This window comes from Macaca mulatta, chromosome 3 (assembly GCF_049350105.2).
Source record: "Macaca mulatta isolate MMU2019108-1 chromosome 3, T2T-MMU8v2.0, whole genome shotgun sequence".
Lineage (NCBI taxonomy): Eukaryota > Metazoa > Chordata > Mammalia > Primates > Cercopithecidae > Macaca > Macaca mulatta.
Genome location: NC_133408.1, coordinates 110,982,877 through 111,005,725, shown reverse-complemented (window position 1 = coordinate 111,005,725; position 22,849 = coordinate 110,982,877). Strand labels below are relative to the sequence as shown.

Sequence of the window (22,849 nt, the reverse complement as noted above, 5' to 3'; positions counted from 1 at the left end):
AATGAGACTCTGTCTCAAAAGAAGCCAAAAACCAAAACCAAAACAAAACAAAAATGTATTGAATGAATACTGACTTCAAGGGACTCAGGAGAAAGCCATCTTGTATGTACCTCTGATATTTTCATCCAACACTTCTTTTCCTCAATCTATTTCCTAGGTATTTCTACAGCTTCTAGGATTTTGCCACTGTTCCTCACAATGTTCTCCTATTTTGTCAACCAGTAGATATAATAGCTCTGAATGGTCCTACATATGTTACTGTTATCAGGGTTTTTTGTTTTATAGGAAAATTGAAGAGAATTGGAGATTTTAAATTTGGGAGAGTGTCTTTGGGAATATCAGTCAATTGAGGATGAATAAATCTGCTAGTGATCATCATAGCAATTCATATGAAAGTTTTAAAAAACTGGATATCAGTTTCACCCCATGCTACTCTTTGGGGGCTCCAATCTTTAGAAGAGTTTGGACTCAACTTGGTAAACATATTTTGAACCCAGTACACCTCTCATGAAACATCTTGATGAGCATGATATAGAGGGCATACCTTGCCAAAGAGTAAAGATATATATTTTATCTTTAATGAGAAAAATGCTGATTTTTCATGGGATAAGAACAGGAAATCCTTTTAGAATCATCAAGGGCAGCATCAAAATGGGAAATATAGTATGGAAAGTTCGATTTTCCTAGGAAGAGGAGAGTAAAAATGCTCTGCCTTTTGAGATTTGGAAAGAAAAAAATGTCCACTGCTTTGTTTGAGCCAAAATCAAGGCTGTATGACAGCTGATATGTTCAGTTGTTAAATTATAAGCAATTCTATACTGGTTGGTATAATAGCTGCTGCTGCCATATTTGCCCTATTCCTTTTCCTGTAAATAGGAAAAGGAGAGTAAGAGTGTTCTTTGGGTTTGGGGATTTGGAAAGAAAAAATCCCCAATGCTTTGCTTGAGCCAAAATCAAGGCTGTAATACAACTGGTATGTCCAGTTGTTAATTCATAAACAATTCTATATTGGTTGGTATAATATCTGCTTTATTTGCCCTATTCATTTTCCTGGAAATAGAAGAACTTCCAGTTAAGTAACTAATTGGTGAATGCTCAGGGATCTCCAGGACCCTTCCCAGCACTACAGCTTGCTTTAGTCCTGTTTCATCTATACCCAGATTGTGTTAGCCCAGCTGGAACATTCTGAGTTTAGGCCTGCCAAACATGAGGTGGTAGAATCCCTTTCATAGCAAACCAGCACCCAAGATAACAAGCAGAGCTTCAGAGGACCCAGCCCCAGCCAGTCTGCCAATGTCCAAGATTGAGGTCAGCTTCATCCCTTACAACTCTAGTGCTCCACCAGAGGGATTCTACAGCCCCCTAGTTCCTCAGGCATAACTGTCATCATATTTTGAAACCATCTGCCTGCAGAAAACAGCAATCCATGCCCATAGAATTGGTCCACCATAGCCAAGTCCTCATAGCCTATGCTCTACACTTCATACCCGTGAAACAACAAGGAGTATGAAGATCTTCAACCTAAACAGCTGAGGTGACTTTGGGGAACAGTCTACCATGCATAATGCTGGGAGAGGCCTGTATCCACCCAAGTCTAAGTATTACTGGTAACTTGGCCCACAACTTTCCAAGGCTAACCTTTATTCTCTTTGACAGGCAGGGCATTGAGATAGGAACAACCCAGTCTGGACTGAGACATCAAACATGCAAAAGCACCTGTGAACTGTGGAGAGTTAATATATATTACTTCTTCCTGAAGTGTACTTAGACAAAATACTGAAAAATAAATAATCATGCTCTCATTTGGAAGAAAATTCTTTGCTCTCTCTTTTTTTTTTTTAATGTTGATCAACTTTCTTCTTGATCTCAATAATCTATCGCCTTTTTTGTCTAGCTTTTCACTATAACACCTATTTCTCATGGTTGTTGACCTCCCAAAGATGTTCATGACCTAATCCCAGGAACTTGTCACTATATGACTATATTATGTTACATGGCAAAAGGTTATTAAGGTTGCAAGTAGAATTAAAGTTGTTTATCATCTGACTTGAAAACAGGGAGATTATATTGGATTATCTGCATGAGCCCAATCTTTAAAAGCAGAGAAACTTCCCTGACTTTCTGGCCAGAAAGAGAGACGTGACAACAGAAGAATGGCCAGAAAGATGCAACTTGAGAAGGATTCAACCCAACTGTTATGGGTTATATGTTTGTGTCCCTTCAAAATTCATTTTGAAACTTGATCTTCATTGTGATGGTCTTAAGATGTACGGCCTTTGGGGAAGTGATTACAACACCAGGGCTCTGTCTCCAAGATAAATGGGATTAATGTCCTTATAAAAGAGGCTTCAGAGAGCTGCATAGTCCTTCAATCTCTTCTGTCATGTGAGAATACAGGAAGAAGGTGCTGTCTTGGAAGCAGAAGATGCAAGTCCTCACCAGATGCTAAATCTGCTGGCATCTTAATTTAGGACTTTCCAACCTCCAGAACTGTGAGAAAAAAAATCAATTATTTATAATTTACAAAATACCCAGTATTTTGCTGTAGTAGCAACAATGGACTAGGATATAACTATTGCTGACTTTAATGATGGATGAAGGGGACCATGAACTAAAGAATGTGAGCAGCTTTAAAAGCTGGAAAAGGCAAGAAAATGCATCTTCCCCTGGAGCCTCCAAAAAGAAATGCAGCTCTGCTGACACTTTAATTTTAGCCCAGTGAAACTTGTGTTGGACTTCTAACCTATAGAATTATAAGATAATAAATATGTCTTGCTTAAGCCATTATATTTTTGGAATTTGATACTACAGCAATAGAAAACTAGTATACCAACTATCCCTGCCCCAACCCCACAAATACCAAACAAAATAAGTTTTTAATACTAATGACACTACTCTCTTAGGTCGCATTCTCTGAAGCAAAGAAAGATGAAAGCTGTCCCTCTGAATTATCTTTCATTTGGGAGACATTTGCTTTGTTGTTGGTCTCTGGTCACAATAGCCAAGATTCGGAAAAAGTCTAACTGAATAATGCTGTGGTGAAGGGGCTTGCAGATGTTTCTTGAAGATAGTGGTTTTATTTCCCTTGGATATATACCCACAGTGGGATTGCTGGATTATACAGCAATTCTTTCCTAATTTTTTGAGGAACCTCCATACTGTTTCCCATAATGGCTATACCAATTTATATTCCTATTAACAGTATACCAGGGTTCACTTTTCCCACATCCTTATCAACACTTATCAGGGATGAGGTGATATCTCATTGTGGTTTTGATTTGCATTTGTATTCTATAATTTTCTTGACGATTAGTGATGTTGAGCACACTTGCATATATAGTATCTATTAGCCATTTGTATGTCTTCTTTGGAAAAAAAAAAAGTCTGTTGCGGTCCTTTGCTCATTTTTATGTCTTTTTTGGTCCTTTGGCCATTTGTATGCCTTCTTTGGAAAAAATGTCTATTGAGGTCCTTTGCCCATTTTGGGTTATTTGGATTTTTGCTACTGAGTTGTATTAGTTGCCAATATATTTTGGATATTAACCCCTAATTGCATATATGGATAGCAAATATTTCCAATGATTCTGTTGGTTATCCTTTTATTTTGTTGATTGTTTACTTGTCTATGCAGAAACTTTTTATTTTGATGTAGTCCCAGTTGGTTATTTTTGCTTTTGTTGCCTGTGTTTTCGTTGTCAAATCCAAAAAAATAATTGCCAAGACCAATGTCAAGGAGCTGTTTCCTTCTACTTTCTTCTAGGAGTTTTATGGTTTTCAGTATTATATTTAAGTCTTTAGTCCATTTTGAGGTTATTTTTGTGTATGGTATAAGATAAGGGTCCAATTTTTCTTTTTGCATGTGGATATACAGTTTCCCTGACATTTATTGAAAATTAATTGACCATATATGCAAGGGTTTATTTCTGAGCTCACTATTCCATTCCATTGGTTTGTGTCTGTTTTTATGTCAGTATCATACTATTTTGGTTACTATAGGTTTGTCACGTAATTCGGAATCAGGAAATGTGATGCCTCCAACCTTCTGCTTCTTTCTCAAGATTGCTTTAGCTCCTCAGAGATATTTGTGGTTCCATGTGACTTTCAGAATTGTTTTTTCTGTTTCTGTGAAAAATGCCATTGGGTTTTAATAGGGATTGTACTGGATCTGTAGATACCTTTGGGTAGTATGGACATTTTAACAATATTAATTCTTCCAACCCAGGAATGCAGAATATATTTCCATTTTGTGTCTTCTTTAATATCTGTCATCAATATTTTATAATTTTCAGCATACAGAACTTTCACATCCTAGGTTAAATATATTCCTGAGTATTTTATTTTTTGATGCTATTGTAAATGTTCTGTTATTTTCACATAGTTCATTGTTAGCATATAGAAATGCAACTAATTTTGTATGTTGATTTTGTATCCTGCAACTTTACTGAATTAGTTTATTAGTTTTAAATTTGGGGGGTGGAGTCTTCAAGGTTTTCTCTATATAAGGTCATGTAATTTTCAAACAGAGATAATTCTGATTTTTCATTTTCTCTTTGAATATCTTTTATTTGTTTTTCTTGCTGGATTGCTCTAGTAGGACTTCCAGTACTATACTGAACAGAAAGTAGTGAGAGGAGGCACCCTTGTCTCAGGTTCCTGATTTTAGGAGAAATGCTGTCAGCGTTTTACCATTAAGTATGATGTTAGCTGTGGACTTGTCATGTATGGCCTTGTTATATTCCTTTTATACCTAATTTGTTGAGTGTTTTTACCATGAAAAAATGTTGAATTCTATACAATGCTTTTTTTGCATCTATAAATGTAATTATATTATTTTTATCCTTCAGTTTGTTAATGTGGTGTGCTACACTTATTAATCTGCATATATTGAACCATCCTTGCATCCCAGGGGTGAATTCCACTGGTCATGCTGTATGATCCTTTCAATGTACTGTTAAATTCAGTTCACTAGTATTTTTCTAAGGATTTGTGCTTCAAAGTTCATAAAGAATATTGAACTAATAATTTCTGATAGTGTCCTTGTCTGGTCTTGTTATTAGGGTAAGGCTGGCATCATAAAATGAGTTTGAAAGTGTTTATTCATCTGCAATTTTTTGTAATAGTTTCAGAAGACTTGGTATTAATTCTTTTTTAAATATTTGGTAGATATAACAAACTTGCACATGTACTGCCTGAATCTAATACAGAAGTTGAAATTATTTTTTTAAAATTTTTTTCTTAGATGTTTGGTAGAATTCTACAGTGAAACCATCTGTTCCTAGACTTTCCTTTTTGGGTCATATTGCTTACTTATTCAGTGTCCTTACTTGTTATTGGTATGTTCAGATTTTCTATTTTGTCATGATTCAATCTTCATAGGTAGTACATTTCTAAATATTTATCCACTGCTTCTAGGTTATCCAATTTGTTGACATAATTGTTCATAGTAGTCACTTATGATCCTTTGTATTTCTGTGGTATCAGTTGTCTGTCTCCTTTTTCATTTTTTATTTTCTTTTATTTCTTTTATTCTTTTCTCTTTTTTAATTCATCTAAAGGTTTTTGAATTTTTTATTTTCAGAAAACCAACTGTTTTGTTGATCTTTCTATTGTTTTTCTAGTCTCTATTTCATTTACTTCTGCTCTGATCTTCATTATATCCTTCCCTCAGTTAACTTTAGGTTTAGTTTGTTCTTCTTTTTGTAGTTCCATGGGTGTAAAATTAGAATATTTGAGGTATTTATTTGTCTTCATGTAGGTATTTATTGCTACAAATATCATCTTAAAAATGCTTTCGATGCATACCATAGCTTTGGTATGTTGTATTTCCATTTTCATTCATTCAGAAATTTTTAAATATTTTCCCTTTTGATCTTCTTTGACCAATTGATTGTTTGGTAGTTTGTTGTTTAAATTCCACATAATTGTACATTTTCCAGTTTTTCTCCTATTATTGATTTCTACTTTCAAACCACTGCAGTCAGAAAAGATACTTGATGTAATTCAATTTTCACAAATTTGTTAAGACTTGTTTTGTAGCCTAACGTATGATTTATCCTGGAGAATGTTCTGTGGGCACTTGAGAAGAATGTAGGCATGCATGTAGGAACTGCAGCTCCAGAGTCTGTGATAGTTGGTGGCATGGGTTTCCAGGGCCCCTGCAGCAGCACTGGTAATACTGTGTGAGGCTTGGGTGTTTATGGAGCAGCTAGGGAGCTAGGGTCAAGAAAACAGGCATGTGCAGAACTACAGCAGCTCTAGAGTTCAGAATGTGGATGCTCCTGCTGTGGCAGTGACTTGCTGTCCTTGGCACATGTGTTCATAATGCTGCCACAGAGCTGGGGTCCAGAGAGTTGGCATGCACAGAGCAACCACAGCCCAAGGGTCTTGGGTACAAATAAACCTAATATGGCAGTGGCTCTGGTGTCCCTAGGAATAGGTGCTCAGTGTGGCCATGGAGCTGGGATCTGGAGCATCCCAGCTCCATGGATCCTTGTCTGGATCCAGTCTGGATATGCAAGCGGACTGCAGACTGTTGTTTCAAGGTATGGAACAATATACCTATGCACATACCTGCTCTAGCAGTGGCTGTGGTGTCTATGATGCAGGAACTCAGAGAGAAGCCATGGAGCCAGGGTATAGAGCAACAGTAGCTCTAACGTCTGGGGTGCCAGCTGGCCCACAGCAGCAGTGGCTTTGGTGTGTGAAACATGTACATGTGTGATACAGCCATAGAGTTAGGTTCTGTAATGAGGGTATGCACACAATGGCCACAGCTCTAGGGTTCAGGGTATGCATGGGGTTGGTAGGGCAGTGATAGCCCCAATCCTAGAGTAGCAGAAGAGTGGCTCCCTCTTGGCTAGAGGACTGGGGAAGCAGCTTCCTCTCCTGGGAGGTGCACAGTGTGAATGGTTATTGGTTACCTTAGTGGCAAAAGCTAAGGCATCCTCTGTGGAGCAGGCCACTGTGATCCACGCAGATAAACACTAAGGGAACCTCCATTGCCAAAGCTATGGGGAATCCATGGCTGTGGCAGGGGTTCCTGAGGTCTTTAATGGCAAAAGCTTCTAGGTCCTCTGAAGAGCAGGCCACTGTGGACTGCAGTGGCACCTGATGCATGGCTGACATTGGTAGTCCCTGCTTTTCTTTGTTACTAGCCATCTTCAGATGTCTCAGGTATACTGCTCTCTCCAGCAATCCTTTCTGTGCTATTATTATCTGTTTTTTACTTCACTATGTTCCTGCAGGTTTTTATTTGTACTATTAAGCCCTTCTAGGGCTATTTTCATTTGTGAATAGCTGTCTGTTGTTTCTGTGGGGGAACAAAAGCTGGTATCTCCTACTCCACCATCTTCCTGATATCACTCTTATTACTTCTGTTTTGAAGGATGCAGCAAACTATGATGAGACAGAAATTAAAGAAATCAAACTAACAGGCTGATTTCATATCCTGACCTGGTACAGAGAGAGCTTAAAAATATTGTCAGAAAGAAAAATCAGGAATGTGGTATTACTAAAGCTTGCTGAACAAGTTAATTACTTGGAATTGCCAAGTAGATTTGTAACCAGAAATGATTTTTTTGAAAGATTAAATATTTTCTTTACAGACTGAGAAGTAGACACTATGACATGTGGCCTGAATCTAGACCTCATAACAATCCAATAAATCCAAAACTGGGTTAAAGAAACCACATCTAACATTATCCCTTTCCTTTCCAAGCCTTCTGCCTCTGTGCTGCTCATGCTTGTCACCCTCTTAGATCAGACAGTAAGAGCTATACCCTGGATCCCAGTCTCTTACTCTTCTCACCAGCCCATCTCTAGCCATCGGTACTCTTTTCAGAAAACACAAATGTGATCTGATCTTTCCCCTGCTCAACATCCTTCAATTATCAACTGGCCCATAAATAATAGCATGTAAACTCTCGTGGTTGGGATTCTCTAGTGTGTGGTTCCTACTTTGCTTTCCAGCCTTACCTCCTATTTACAATGTGCCCCCCACTGCCACTAACAACTTCACCTCCAATATACTCTAACTGCAAGTGTCTAAACATTTCTTGCATCCTGCTGCCTCCATACAAAATAGAACAAACGTGATATTTTTAATGGGAAATTCGGGGTTTAGTCCATCATTCACCAACTTTGACTTGGTACAAGTCACTTTCCCTCTATCTTCCTTGATTTCATCATCTATAAATAGGAAACTAGGAAGCATATATACTTTACAGAGCAACAGTCAAGGTCAAAGGAGAATGATGGTGAAAGCACATTTTAAGTTGTAAATTAGCTTCTGGATTATAGTTATTATAAATATGGCCATTCCCCTTCCCAGTTAGATACTTAGCTCCTCCTGTAGGTAAATGCCTTGTCTTCATTTTGGTATCCCAAATCTCACAATAATATCCCCTCAAAAAATGTGTGCTGAATAGAATGAAAACATTCTGTATTTTAGGTCCTAACAATTACAACATGCATCATTAAAGGTTTACACGATACAGGGCTATGGAGGATAGAATTCTCACACCCTCACAAATGAATTTTAAAGAAGCCTACAGATGAAAGAATCCATCTCAATAATATGCATTCTGTTTTCAAAAAGTAATTAGGTCAAAGGAATTAGCACTATTATGATAGGTCTTATTATTACTACTTTTCTTATGCTATTTCTAATAATAATACTATTTACAAGGATCCTGGGAGCTACATAATAGGTAAAGTATAGAAAAAGTCAATGACTATTTTGTAGAAATTTTCACACCTTTAGCATTCATAAGATCCATGAAGTATTAGCATTCATAATTCATAAGATCCATGAAAAAGTTTTCAAGATGCATTAGTTTTAAACTAAAGGGTAAAAAAAATGAAGGAAAATGGAGAGAAAAAAGAAGATAAAAAGAAGAAAGAAGTTGCCTTTGTTCATTCTTAATTGTATAATTGCATTTTATATTACAGTTACCCTTTCTTTCTTTACAGGTAGTACCGTCTGAGAAGGAATGAATCAGAGAACACAGATTTTGAAAGCTAAAAGTTTCCTTATGGGTTATCAATTCTGCTGTAGTTTGGATATGGTTTGTTTGTCTCCCCAAAATCTCTTGTTGAAATTTGATCTCCAGTGTGGTGGTGTTGGGAGGTGGGGCCTGGTAGGAGGTGTTTGGGTCATGAATAGATTAATGCCGTCCCTCAGGGGTGAATAAATTCTCACTTTCTTAGTTCTTAGAGAGTTCTTAGTTCTTAGTTCTCACTTCTTAGTTCTTGGAGAGTTGCTTGTTAAAAAGAGCATGGTACCTCCCTTCTTCTCTTGTTTCCTCTCTCACCATGTGATTTCTTGAGCTCAGGCTCCCCTTCACCTTCCACAATGAGTGGAGGTAATCTGAGGCCTGTACCAGATGCAGATGCTGGTGCCATGCTTCTAATACAGTAGGTAGAACTATAAGGAAAATAATCCTCTTTTCTTTATACATTAGCCTCAGGTACTCCTTTATAGCAACATAGAATAGACTAACATAAACTCTAAACTCATTTTTCAAATGAAGAAATCGAGACATAAAGATGAACAGGAATGGCCCAGTGTCTTAAAATCTGATAAGAGCAGATTAACTTTCTGCAAACTGATTTGACAGTTATCTTTAAATATGTATTCCTTCTAGAAAAGCAGACACTGCCACTTCTGTCTCATATAATGGTATCTTTATTTCCTAGAGAGTCTCTCCAAGGTGACAGGAAGTGGTTTTCCTAAAGCTATGATTAACAGCCTCTATGCTTTGTGAGGCATCACAACTACAATGCAGGGAACAATACTCTAGTGCCCTCACAGAGTTTCTGAGCCTCCCACGGCTACTAATTTACTATGAGGGAGTAGGTTAGAACTCAAGAAGATTAGATTCTTCTTTATTATATCAATATCCTTTTATTTTGTTAACCTAATGCCCCTAACATTTCCCACCATTATACTTCTTTCCTTCCTTTTATACCCAAAGTCCTTAAAATAAGTGGTGTATGCTTACCACCTCCTTTAACTTTCTCACTGTTTAATCTGCTTTTTGGCTGCTTTCCATATGCCAATATTCTGCATGTCAGGGACTTTCCTTTTAGATGAATTCAAATGTCTTTTCTTAATATTCTCCCTTTTGATTCCTTGGTCATATTACATAAGTTTAACTAATGCCCTTCTTGAAACTCTTCCATAATTTGGCTTTTATCATCCTGAACAACAAACTTTCCAACCAACACTGACCACTCCTCTAATTATAACTTATCCTCTTGTCTCTTTTCTGTGGGTATTTCTAAAGCTTACTGGTCTTACTGCTCTCTTCTCCTGGCAAATTTATCTATGCTGATGGCTTCAATGACCATGTCAATGTTAATGATCCCCAAATCTTGGTCTTTATTCCTGATCACTTATGAACATTCTAATCTTATAACTCCACCATTCTCTTAGATCTTTGCCATATGCTAACTTATGTCTAAAGCCAAAGTCATGGTCATACTGACTAAATTGTGCTCCTCTCCAATATACCATTTTAAAAAACTAACACTAGAAATTTCTCTTTTTTTATATGTCAAACATATAGTCATCTTTACTCCTACTTTAAAATGATTTGAAGAAAGGAGTATTCAACTGTATTATTTATTCTTTGTTTTCTTGGTAAATGCCTTCATTTCTATATCTGTTGTCATTACCTGCATCCATTCACCCACCCATCCATCCATCCATCCATCTATCCACTCACCATCATGCCCTGGTTTGTCTTCCTCCAGATAAACCTACTCATAAGTGATCTGTACAAAAAACTTGCAGTGCCAACTTTCACTTGATTGAGTATATTAAGTGTTCCTGAATATATTAAGCAGTTCCATCTGATATAACTGTTAGTTTTCATCTGCTTCTAACTTGAATTCTCTCTAAATTAAGCATCATGTACCCAAGGCTGTGCTCTGTTACAAAAGGGTGGTATCAGTACAGCCTATAGCAGCTGCACTATGTCTTTTGTTCGTTCTTATTTGGGTTGAGAGCAGTTCCACGGAGAATAAAGAAGGTGGAGAGAAACGTCCCACTGCAGTGACAGTTTATTTAATAATGTCCTCGTGCCAATGTCATCCTCACTCTTATGAAGTATTAATTCAAAATCTCTAGTTGTCATTTCTAGATTTTGCCAAAGAGTTACTTCCCTTCATGCAGCACAGCTTCCAACAAGATAGAGCCCTTGGCTGCTGTACTTGGAGAGGCTGGCTTCTGTGCCAAAGACATGTATCATTCTGTGTGCTTTCTAGCTGCAGTCTCTTTAAAAGCCAACTGTGGGTAATCATCTCAGGGAATAGGCATCTATGTTGTAACCCTTGAAGAATGTTAGCAATCTTTCATTTTTCTACATAATTTTTAAGTCCTGTTGTTTCATAAGCTTATTTATTCTCTGTCTTCATTTGGCAAATATTGTTTGACAAATATTCTTGAGCTACTACCATTGGATACCAGGTATTTTGTTTGGTTCTGAGAATAAAATGTTAAATCTAATAGACCCAGACTGTGCCTTCATAGAGTGGGGAGGACAGATACTGGACAAACAATTACGAAGAAGTTTGAGGAGTATAATGAGGGAAGTACAGAGTTCTGTAGAAGCACGTGGTATTAGCATTACTATCTCAGTTCCACTACTTGTTGGCAGTGAGATCATAATAAAGTTGCTTAATCTCTCAAAGGCTCATTTCCTCATACCTAAAATTGTGGCCAATAATAGCAGCTGCTTCATAGATTATTTTTATTAGGATTAAAATTTTTTAAATGCATTTAACGCAGAATTTGTCACATAGTAAGTACCCAATAAATGTTAACTGCAATAATAAAATAACATTAATTTTACATTCCAAATCATTTTATTGCATTAACTTATACTTCTAAAACTTTAAATTCTGTTTTTTAAATTCCTGGCAGCTATATGTTTTCACTTCTGACTCAATGCTTTTAAAACTTCTATATGTTTGTCCATTAATTCAGTTCCTCAGGCATTATTTTATTTAACAAATATTTATTGGGTGCCCACTATATACCAGACCCTGTGTCAGGCACTGATAATAAAATGCTGAGCACAACAAATAGGATCCTTTCCCTGAGGAGCATACAGTCTACTGAAACAGAGGGGCATTAAATAAACCATCACAGGAAGAAGTACAGGATGACAAATGGTCTCAACATAGATGTAAGTACATTTAAAGAAAAAAAAGATAATGATCTTTAGCAGGGCAAAGGCAAACGAGATGCAAGCTATAAAATTAGAACTAGTCCTAATATCATGAAAATATTATACTTTCTTCTAAAGCCCCAATCCAAAAATTATAAGCATTAATCTTAAAGCCTAGAATACGTGTTTCCAATAAGCTTCTACTTCTTTGCTCTATAAGGTAGCTGAAAAAATCATACTATTTATTACAATTTTGCAATGGGCTACATTATTCAATTAATGACAGTTTAAACATGGTCATATTATTTAAAATGATAGCTACACTAAAACTCTGTTAACATTAGAAATATACTACTCTATTTCAATCTAACAATGCCAGCCACAACATACACGTTTCTTTTGCCAGTGAAAACAAGCAGACACATTAATGAATACACTGATGTTTTATTTGTTTCCAGGCCCCAGTCAAAGTGCTTTAAAATGTGGACTCTGGAATCTACCCTAACTGTGAAACCTGTGGCTAGTTACTTAGAATCTCAGTGCTCAGTTTCTTTATTTAGTAAAGTGGGGTTAACAATAGTATCTACCTGAAGTGTTAGAAGAGAATGTGACATGTGCCAGGTGTGGTGCCTCATGCCTGTAATCCTAGCTCTTAGGGAGGGAGAGGTAGGAAGATAGCTGGAGCCCAGGAGTTTGAGACTTGCCTGGACAATATAGCAAGATCTCATTCTCCAAAATAAGGAAACAAAAAAGACAAAGAAAAGAAGAGAATGTGACATGTATTGAGAACCCAGTAATATTAGGGATGAAATGGTAATATTAGGGATGAAATTAAGCTATAGACTCTAAGCATAATTTTTTTTTTTTGAGACAGAGTTTTGCTCTTGTTGCCCAGGCTGGAGTGCAATGGCGTGACCTGGGCTCACCACAACCTCTGCCTCCTGGGTTCAAGTGAGTCTTCTGAGTCAGCCTCCTGAGTAGCTGAAATTACAGGCATACGCCAGCATGCCTGGCTAATTTTGTATTTTTAGTAGAGATGGGGTTTCTCCTGTTGGTCAGGCTGGTCTTGAACTCCCAACCTCAGGTGATCCCCCATCTCGGCTTCCCAAGTGCTGGAATTACAGGCGTGAGCGACTGCGCCTGGCCTCTAAGCTTAAATTTTTAAAAATGAAGGATTTGAGGATATGACTCAGGGTGATCAGTCTCCCTAATTTGCTGGGGACTGTAGGGTTTCACCTGAGGAAGAACTTCCAGTGAGTCTCATGAACCAATGATGAAATGTATGATGAATCAAGAATCATGATAAATCTAATTTGGGATACTTGAGGGTCATGAATTTTAGTCCTTGAATTTTGATTGGTTAACAATATTTTAGTGTTTGCCATATCCCAGAAGCAGAAAGCCAGGAAATAATAAATGGTGCTTCAAGCACACCTGGACTAGTCTACTACTTCCTAAAATAGGCAGAATTTAGCACCTGTCCTTTAACAAAGGCTTGAATAACCACAGCATTTAGAGAGAAGAGTTAAAGGTAAGAGAGAGACCACTGGTCTTTAGATATGTCCTAAGAGCATCACAATAGGTATAGAATGAATAATAATGCTAAATTAAATTCTGGCATTCTTGCTTTTTTATTCTTCTTCTCATGGAAGGTATATATATTATCTTGATGTATTGTTTCCCTTATAAACCTTGAACCTTAATATGGTGTCTAGCAAATGTTTGGTTTTTAACAAAAAATTGTAGAGTTGAATATTCTTAAGGCTGAAGAGATTAACTTTTTATATTCTTTTTTTTTTTTTTCACTTTACAGATCAGTGCCTGTTGCGAATGTATATATCAATTTAAAGAGAATTGGAAAGTTCCAAGGTTTATTGTCACACAGTTGACTTTGCAGGTTAGTATTTATTTTATCAAACATCACTTACGTGCCCTTTACACATCTAGCTTTGGGAAATTACCATGGTTAGTTTTCTTAGCTCATGCTTCATGATGTACATAGTTTTGCCAATTGTTGTAATGTCAATATGGGACATATAATATGCTAAATACAGTACTGTATTTAGCAACTGTTCCAGTAAAGCATTCTCCAGCTGTCTGGGAGCCACAATCCATAGTCTTAAATAGATGTATCTGTCATCAGTTTCATTAGCTTTGGATTATATGTGTCATCTGTTGGTTTTGGGTATAAACTGGAATGTGCAAATATTTTTCTCATAATGTATTTTTTTAAAAGGCACACAATTCCCTAGATATTCATTTTATTCCACAAATTCAGAATCCATAAATTTATTCCACAAATTCAGAATCTACAAATAATTTTGCATTTTAATTATATGTTATATTCTCATTTATTTGATCTATTTATTATTATCATCTATTTCATTTATTACATCCATTATATTTTCATTTCTGATGCCAGAATCCACCTGTGACTATTAAAGATGTAGAGAGGTTTGTTTGCCCTACATCATTCCCTAGTTCCTGCTGAGCATGTACTTAATGGAAAGCTTCAGCAGAGGACTGGGGAAAGCCTTAAATTGTTGGGTAAATGGTAAAGGAAAGTCTATTTTCATCAAATTGAGAGGCTGAGTTATTAATGTACATGTAATCAACTTAACAGATTTGAGGCAGTTTGCACTGTAAGCACAGATGGGCTAATGATATACAAAAGTAAAAGGAGAAAATCTTTATTAAAAGATCCTATGACACAGAAATATATAAGAAGACATAGACTTTAACCCTGAGTTTCCTCGTTCACAAGGGTAAAAGAGAAAACAGGACAGTTATACTTCACTTTGTTTAGAACAACGACTCCCAAATTAGTACTCCCTAAGGAAAGTTAAAGACAAGTGATCAGGACCTGGGTATCTCTCATCCCTGAGTCAAACAAACCAGTTCCATGTTCACCTGTTTTCCATATTAGACTAGTTGGTAAATGCTTAACAGTGCTGGAGAATGAGAGATGGGAAGGTTTAGTTTGTAGTACCTGAGACTTCAGGGGTGTAAATGTACATACTATGTCCAATTTCAAGTTATCAACATGACATAACCAATCACAATGTTGGGAAGAGATGCACACAGTTGACTCTCATGAGGTAAATACTTGTCTGGATGACCCGTTGGCCTCTTTAGTGCATCTGCTGTGCAAATTACAATTAATTACCAGTGATATGTTGATCACTCCAAGTATATCTCTGGCTTTTCTTTCTCTCCTTAGCCTTTAGAGTCATTTTCTAAATACCTCTTGGATACCTTTATTGTCAGGTTCAGCAGACAATTTGTACTCAGTCTGTCCAAAACCAAACTCACTCCCCCATATATATACATATACTTCTGAATTCCCTCTCTCTTAATGGCATCATTATCTGCCCAATCATTGACAAGGAAACATGGGAGGTATCTTAGAAAACTTTACCTTCCATATCAGTTGAGTATCAAAGACTATTTATTTTACCCACAAAATACTTGTCAAATCAATCCTATTCTCTCCTTCTTCATCTGTACTCCTTTAGTTCAGGCCTTTATTTTTGTATTATAATAACCTCCCTACTGGTTTTACCTTTTCCCCTTCATTTCCACATTTTTGTGAGTTATTTTACCAAATATCGTTTGTATAACAAAACACTCATTGAAAACTACTCAATGAAAATCCATGGACCTCACAGACACTAAGATGTCTTCCCACAGTTTGCTTCCAGCCTATTTTTTCATTTTCATCTGCCAATGAATCCCCTACAATAAAGATGATAAAAAATAATTTCTGCTTCTTCTCAACCACAAGCTTAAGACAGATACCACAAATTAATCACAACCAAGCTTTCACATGGAATAAGGATATAGCTTCAGAAATCTCATGATTCAACCATGGCTTTCAAGTGGCTACCTACACACTCACAGGAATTTGTTCATGAAAGGCAGCATACTTGGCACCCATTTATCTTCTCTTCCACTTTTTATACCATAACAATACTTGTCATTCAAAGAACATACCATGTGGAATTATGCCATCACGCCTTTGAAAATGCTATTCCCTTTACCTGAATTATCTTCCCCATTCATATTTTTCAGGTATATTTACATTTCATCTTTCAAATTTTCTCTCAGGTGTCACTTTTTCTTTGACATTTCCAAGACATCATCCAATCCCCCAAACTCCAAGGAAGCTAAACCCTTTATCCTCTGTGCATTGCAATTATCTGTATGCTGACTCCTCAACTAGATTGAGTTTTTGTAGAAAAGGGAAGTATCTAATTCGTCTTTGTTTTCTTAATATCTAATATATTTCCCAGGACACAATAGGTTCATAATAGGTGATTGTACAATTATTGAAATATACAAGAACACACACACAAACCTGCCTCTAGCCTATTCCTCACCCCAATTAATCTCCCTAGACTAATTAGTTTTAGATGTTTATAAAGTGTAGAACAAATATCAGATTCACCTTTAGTCCCCATGATGACTTTACTATTAGTTAAAGTAAGATGAGTAATTTGGTACTTCTCTTAAAAGATTGAACTGGTTAATTCCAAAGCATTCTGGCTCAAAGAGATAAGAATAATCCAATAAGTCAATAAGAATAACCTTACTGCATCAATAGGAACTAGATAGAAATATAACTCTAAAGCTCTATATCCTTTCTTTGTATGTCTTTTAAAAAGAAGCAAAAACATTGAGGTTATAAAATATAGAAAACATTTTTAAATCAGAAAGAAAGAAATTTGTACATTTCAGGAAGATTTTTCTACCACTATATATAATGCTATAACTAATTATAGGATTTTCTTACAAACTTCTGAGAATTAGAAAAAAAATCATTCCCTGAGTATTCTTTGGAATTGCCATTTCAATGGTGATGAGAAACATGTATTTGAAAGACAATATGAATAACAATATGCTTTGTCTAATGTCTATTCCCAGTATTTGACTGGTATACTTGGAGGAAATCCATGAAATATTTGACCATAAAATTGTCAATACTGCAAGAGGATTTTCCTTGCCCGATGTAAGGCTGCCAGATAATTAGTTTGAACTCAGATTTATGGATAAATAAGAATCTCCATCCAAACTATGAACAATTATTGTCCTTGATTTCCTATTCCACATCACCAGCAATGATCCTAGGTTCTTAAACATTCACCACAGAAATAACCTAAGTTTATATATGTTGCAGTATAGACTTTTTTTCCTTCTCCTTCCAAGGCTCGTTTTTTTTTTTTTTTTTTTTTTTTTTAATTCATTATTTTCTCATTTCTTAAATCAGAGATTCTTAGGATGAGTTTATGGTGTCCATGAACCCTTAACACTACATATAAAACATGTAAAATATATGTATATTTTCCTTGGGAATAGTATAGTTTTAATATTTTTTACAAAGGTATGTGCATCAAAAAACCCATGAAAGACTGCTCCATTAAAAGTTGCTTTCTGGGCCGGGCGCGGTGGCTCAAGCCTGTAATCCCAGCACTTTGGGAGGCCGAGACGGGCGGATCACGAGGTCAGGAGATCGAGACCATCCTGGCGAACACGGTGAAACCCCGTCTCTACTAAAAAATACAAAAAACTAGCCGGGCGAGGTGGCGGGCGCCTATAGTCCCAGCTACTCGGGAGGCTGAGGCAGGAGAATGGCGTAAACCCGGGGGGCGGAGCTTGCAGTGAGCTGAGATCCGGCCACTGCACTCCAGCCCTGGCGACAGAGCCAGACTCCGTCTCAAAAAAAAAAAAAAAAAAAAAGTTGCTTTCTGTTCAATATTCCCTCTTCAACAATATTTTTCTTTTATTATTTGCTATGTGTTCAATCTCTACAACTGTGAGAGCTTCATTTCCCATTTAGATGATATCCTGATTATGGACAACAGCTACCACACTCAGAATCGCTCTTAAGCTCTAGATCTGTATTTCTTAATGCTACTGGACTGACCCCTTAACCTCATTACGTCATTCCAAAATAATGACTGGAGGACAATTCATTGGATTTGGCACTGGAAAGACAAAGCAGTCTGCCTCAAAGATGTTTTTATCCTTTACTGAGCATATAGTATGCTCTAGGAATTGTGCTACAGATTTTACCTTAAAAATCGCATCCCATTTAATTCTCCCAACAAATCTGTGAGATTTACAGATAAGGAAACTGAGGTTTAGAGAAATTATATAACCTGCTTAAAATTATGTAATAATTTAGTTGGGAAGACCAAATTTGAATTGATTTTGTCTGTCTCTAGGGTCCAAGTTTTTATCACTATGTACTTCTTTTAATGGTTCATGGTTGGAAGCAGGTCATTGCAATAACATTTACACTATGGTAAGCACAGGATCACCTAGTACTTAAAAATCCTCTACAATTACCAGTGGCCTCAATAACCAAGTCCATAGTCTTTGTCATCCTGTAGGCTGGAAATTCATTTGTCCCTCTTGTCTTCTTAGGATAATTATTTTATTTTCATAACCTATTCAAATGAGTGTCACCTTCTAAGTAATTCACTGAGGCAAAATTAGTGAATGTGCCCCCCTGTTCTCCTATAACACTTATGCCCTTACCACAGGGCTTGAATGTAATCATTTGTTTACTGATCTTTCTCCATTCCCAGATAAATCTCTTGGGGAGAGGAGCTATGTTATGTTTCTCTAGCACCAGTGATGATAGTGCATTGCCTGGAACATATGGCAGGGTATTCAGTAAGTGTTTGTATAGTGAATAGTATTCAAGCTTTATCTGCCTTTGATGTTGAGCATCTTTATAGGACAGAAAACCTCAATATAACATATCTTTGATATGGCCATTTTCTGTATACATAAATATCATTTAAGTAATATTACATAAATGCTCCACAAAATATGGATAGCTTTTAGATTTTTATGTATACATTTTACATTGTTTTCTAGAAGTTTGACTTTAACTCTTCAAATGTTTGACCAACTGACACATATATAGAGGGGAAACTATTATATGGGGCTATGAATAAGATGATATTTTCTAACTTGCTTGCTTGGTAAAAGAATATTTGTGTAAGAAATGAGATTTCAGAAAAGTCATAATAATTAAAAAAAAAAAAAAAAGAAAATACTTGGAAGAGATATGAGAAAACCCATGACAGTCTGTTCAAGAAGAAGATGGCAATGATTAATATTGGAGAGGGGTACCAACGTAATTCAATGGGAGAAACAACAGTCTTTTCAGCAAAAGTGCTGGGACAACTGGATATCCAGATGAAAAATAATGAAGTTGTACCCTTACCTCACAAAATTTACAAAAATTAACACAAAGTGGATGAAATATCTAAATGTAATAACAAGAACTTTGACAAAACTCTTAAAAGACAGTATAGAGATAAATTTTTATAACCTCAGATTTGACAATGGTCTCTTAAATAGGACATAAAATTGGTGAAAGAACAAGCGATGATTTTAAAAATTAGACAAATTGGACAAACAATGATAAAAGTACAAGCAGTGATAAAAAGCATAAGCAATTACAGAAATTACATAAATTGGACTTTATCAAAGTAAAAACTTTTGTGCATCAAAGAACACTGTCGATATAAAGAATTACACTCTCGAGTATTAAAAAAAAACCCACACAATGGGAGAAAATATTTGCAAATCATGTATCTAAGAGTCTAGTATCCAGAATATATAAATAACTCCTACAACTCAACAATAAAATAACCGAATTTAAAAATGAGCTAAGACAATAAAAAATGGCCAATAAACACAGGAAAACATGCTCATATTATGGAAATCAAAACCAGAATGAAATATCACTTTATCCCCACTAAGGTGGCTACAATAAAAAGAACAACAATAACAAATGCTGGCAAAGATGTAGAAAAATTTGGACTTTCATATGTTGCTGATGGGAACATAAAAAGGTACAGCCACTTGGAAAACAGTGCGGCAGTTCTTCAAAAAGTTAAACATATAGTTATCATATAATACAGTAATTTTTCTAGATATACACTTAAGAGAAATGAAAACATATGTTCTCATAAAAACTTGTATACAAATATTCATAGCAGCATTATTCAAAATAGCCCCAAATAGAAACAACCCAATTGCCCATTAACTGATGAAAGGAATAGACAAATGTGGTATATCTGCACAATGAAATATTATTCAGGCATTAAAAATGCTATAACATAGATGAACCAAAAACATTATGGTAAGTGAATGAAGCTAATCAAAAAGACCATATATTGTGTAAGCCTCCCACCCCTGCCTTTTTTTTGAGATGGAGTCTCCCTTTGTCACCCAGGCTGGAGTGCAGTGGTGCAATCTTGGTTCACTGCAACCTCTGCCTCCCAGGTTCAAGCGATTCCCCTGCTTCAGCTTCCCGAGTAGCTGGGATTACAGGTGCCCGCCACCATGCCCTGCTAATGTTTGTATTTTTAGTAGAGGCAGGGTTTCTTCCTGACCTCAAGTGATCTGCCCACCTTGGCCTCCCAAAGTGCTGGGATTACAGGCATGAGCCACCCCATCCAGCCTTGTATGAGCCTATTTATATGAAATTTCCAGAATATACAAATCCATAGAAGCAGAAAATAGATCAACATTTTCTAATAGCTGGAAGGAGGAGGAATGGGTAGTGACTGCTAATGAATATGGAGCAGCTTTTTGGGATGATGAAAATATTCTGGAATTAGTACTGATAGCTTCATAATCTTGTGAATATACTGAAAACCACTGAACTGAACACTAAAATGATAAATGTTATGCTACGTAAATTTTATTTCAGTTTTTAAAAAAGTACTTTTTTACATAGCATTGTTGTAAGACTAAATTAAAGAAAGTATGTAAAGTGCACAGGACCTGTATTCGATAAATACTAATTCTTATTATTTTTTTAAAGGATTGAATGGTAAAGATGGCTTTCATTCATTTGGGGGAAACAAAAATAATTACAGTTTATATGAGATATGGAAAGAGGATACAAGTCTGTTAAAATATTGTTTTCAAAATACTTTGTATAGGGCTAATGAATCAAAAGGACCACTTTATCCACATTTTCCTGACAAGTGAAATTTGCGCTAATGTAGGTACACCAAGATGTGCTTCTTCTAAGTATCACTACAATAACAAACACCTAGGGATGGACACAGCACTCCATCCAATAACTGTGTGAACTCCTTACCAAATTATTATTATGACTAATATGTTGGTTGCTATATCACATAATAGATATGAAAAAATACAATGTAATCACAATAACAAAGATGTCAAGAGTTTCATATCATCATTAATAGAGCTACTGGCTGTAGCAAAAATATTTTAAATTATCAAAGCTAACCTATAATGTTTTCACAGGTATGATATGTAGTGGTGAACATATACCTTTAAATAGCACAGCACATTGTAAAAGTCACTCTATGTCATAAGAAGTGTATATAAATAACTGTTTATGATTCTACATCCCTGAAAAATGTGCATGCTGCACTAAATGTTTAATGTGTCCTTGTCCAAAGGGGAATACAATATTAATTTTGTTTTGAGGACAAGTTAACTCTAGACAAAAATAGGTAAGTTAGGTAGGTACAACAATTTTAGAAAATTCTGTTCCTGAGGTGGTGGGATTTTTTGGGAACTTAGCTTTCTCAAGAACATAATATTAAAAGACACTCTGTAAATTCATCAAAGTTTAATGACGAAGAGATACAATAAATGTTATGAAGTTTAGTGGGGGATACTTTGGAAGTAAATGCCAAAGATTAAAATTTAGAGAAGACCAAAACCACAAAACAGTTCACAAAGTTTTAGTTGAATGAAAAATTGTAAAAAATCACATCCAATTTCTTCAAACAATTTGTTTCTTCTGAGATTTCAGGTTTAATTTTGGTTATCCCATGACATGTAGTTCACAACACTGGGAAAAGAAGGGAAAAAAAGAAAAAATATATTTTATTTGCATAGTTCATATTTTTAATATTAATGTACATATCTAAGAATGTTTTCTTCATAGAGCTTTCATTCTACTTTTGTTTTATGTGTAATTAAAATTCAAGAGGATTTGACATCCCAAATCCTTTTTTTTTAGATTATACTTTATGTTCTAAGGTACATGTGCACAACATGCAGGTTTGTTACATATGTATACATGTGCCATGTTGGTGTGCTGCACCCATTAACTTGTCATTTACATTAGGTATATCTCCTAATGCTATCCCTCCCCTCTCACCCAACCCCACAACAGGCCCCGGTGTGTGATGTTCCCCTTCCTGTGTCCAAGTGTTCTCATTGTTCAATTCCCACCTATGAGTGAGACCATGGAAACCATCATTCTCAGCAAACTATCACAAGAACAGAAAACCAAATCATTTTTAAATGTTTTTCTGTATATGGTCAGCAGAAAACACAAAATAAAGTGATCCTTCCACCTCAGTTTCCCAAGTAGCTGGGACTACAGGAATGCGCCACCAAACCCAGCTATTTGTTTATTTTTCATAGAGATAGAGTCTCACTATGTTGCGTATTCTCCACCTATCATTTCTTTATTAATTCTAACCTTAATGAAATAGTTCCTGATTTTTAGATTTACCTCCAATTTCCCCATCCCATCTTAAATACTACCCACAAACTGTTCTGAAAACGCTTTTCTAAATACACACAAGTTTCCTTCTCAAGAACCCATAATTTCTCCTTGTTCATCAAATCAATTTTAAGTATCAATCCTAAGATACCCC

General features: G+C 36.0%; 1 protein-coding gene across 7 annotated transcripts in view; it reads right to left on the bottom strand.

Moving 5' to 3' along the window:
• The window catches only part of LOC106997514 (uncharacterized), a 76,512-nt gene that overhangs the window by 41,255 nt on the left and 12,408 nt on the right, over nucleotides 1-22,849 (bottom strand). For 4 of the 7 annotated variants that reach the window (XR_001443712.3, XR_013415913.1, XR_013415914.1 and 1 more), the window contains one exon: nucleotides 21,795-22,032. The exons of the other annotated variants lie outside the window; for them this stretch is intronic. Coding sequence is in view for 1 of the 4 variants with exons in the window: in XM_077998051.1 (XP_077854177.1) it covers nucleotides 22,006-22,032 (27 nt within the window). In the remaining 3 variants the exon portion in view is untranslated. Of the gene's footprint in view, nucleotides 1-21,794; nucleotides 22,033-22,849 lie in introns of those variants that run through there. 7 annotated transcript variants of the gene reach the window in all.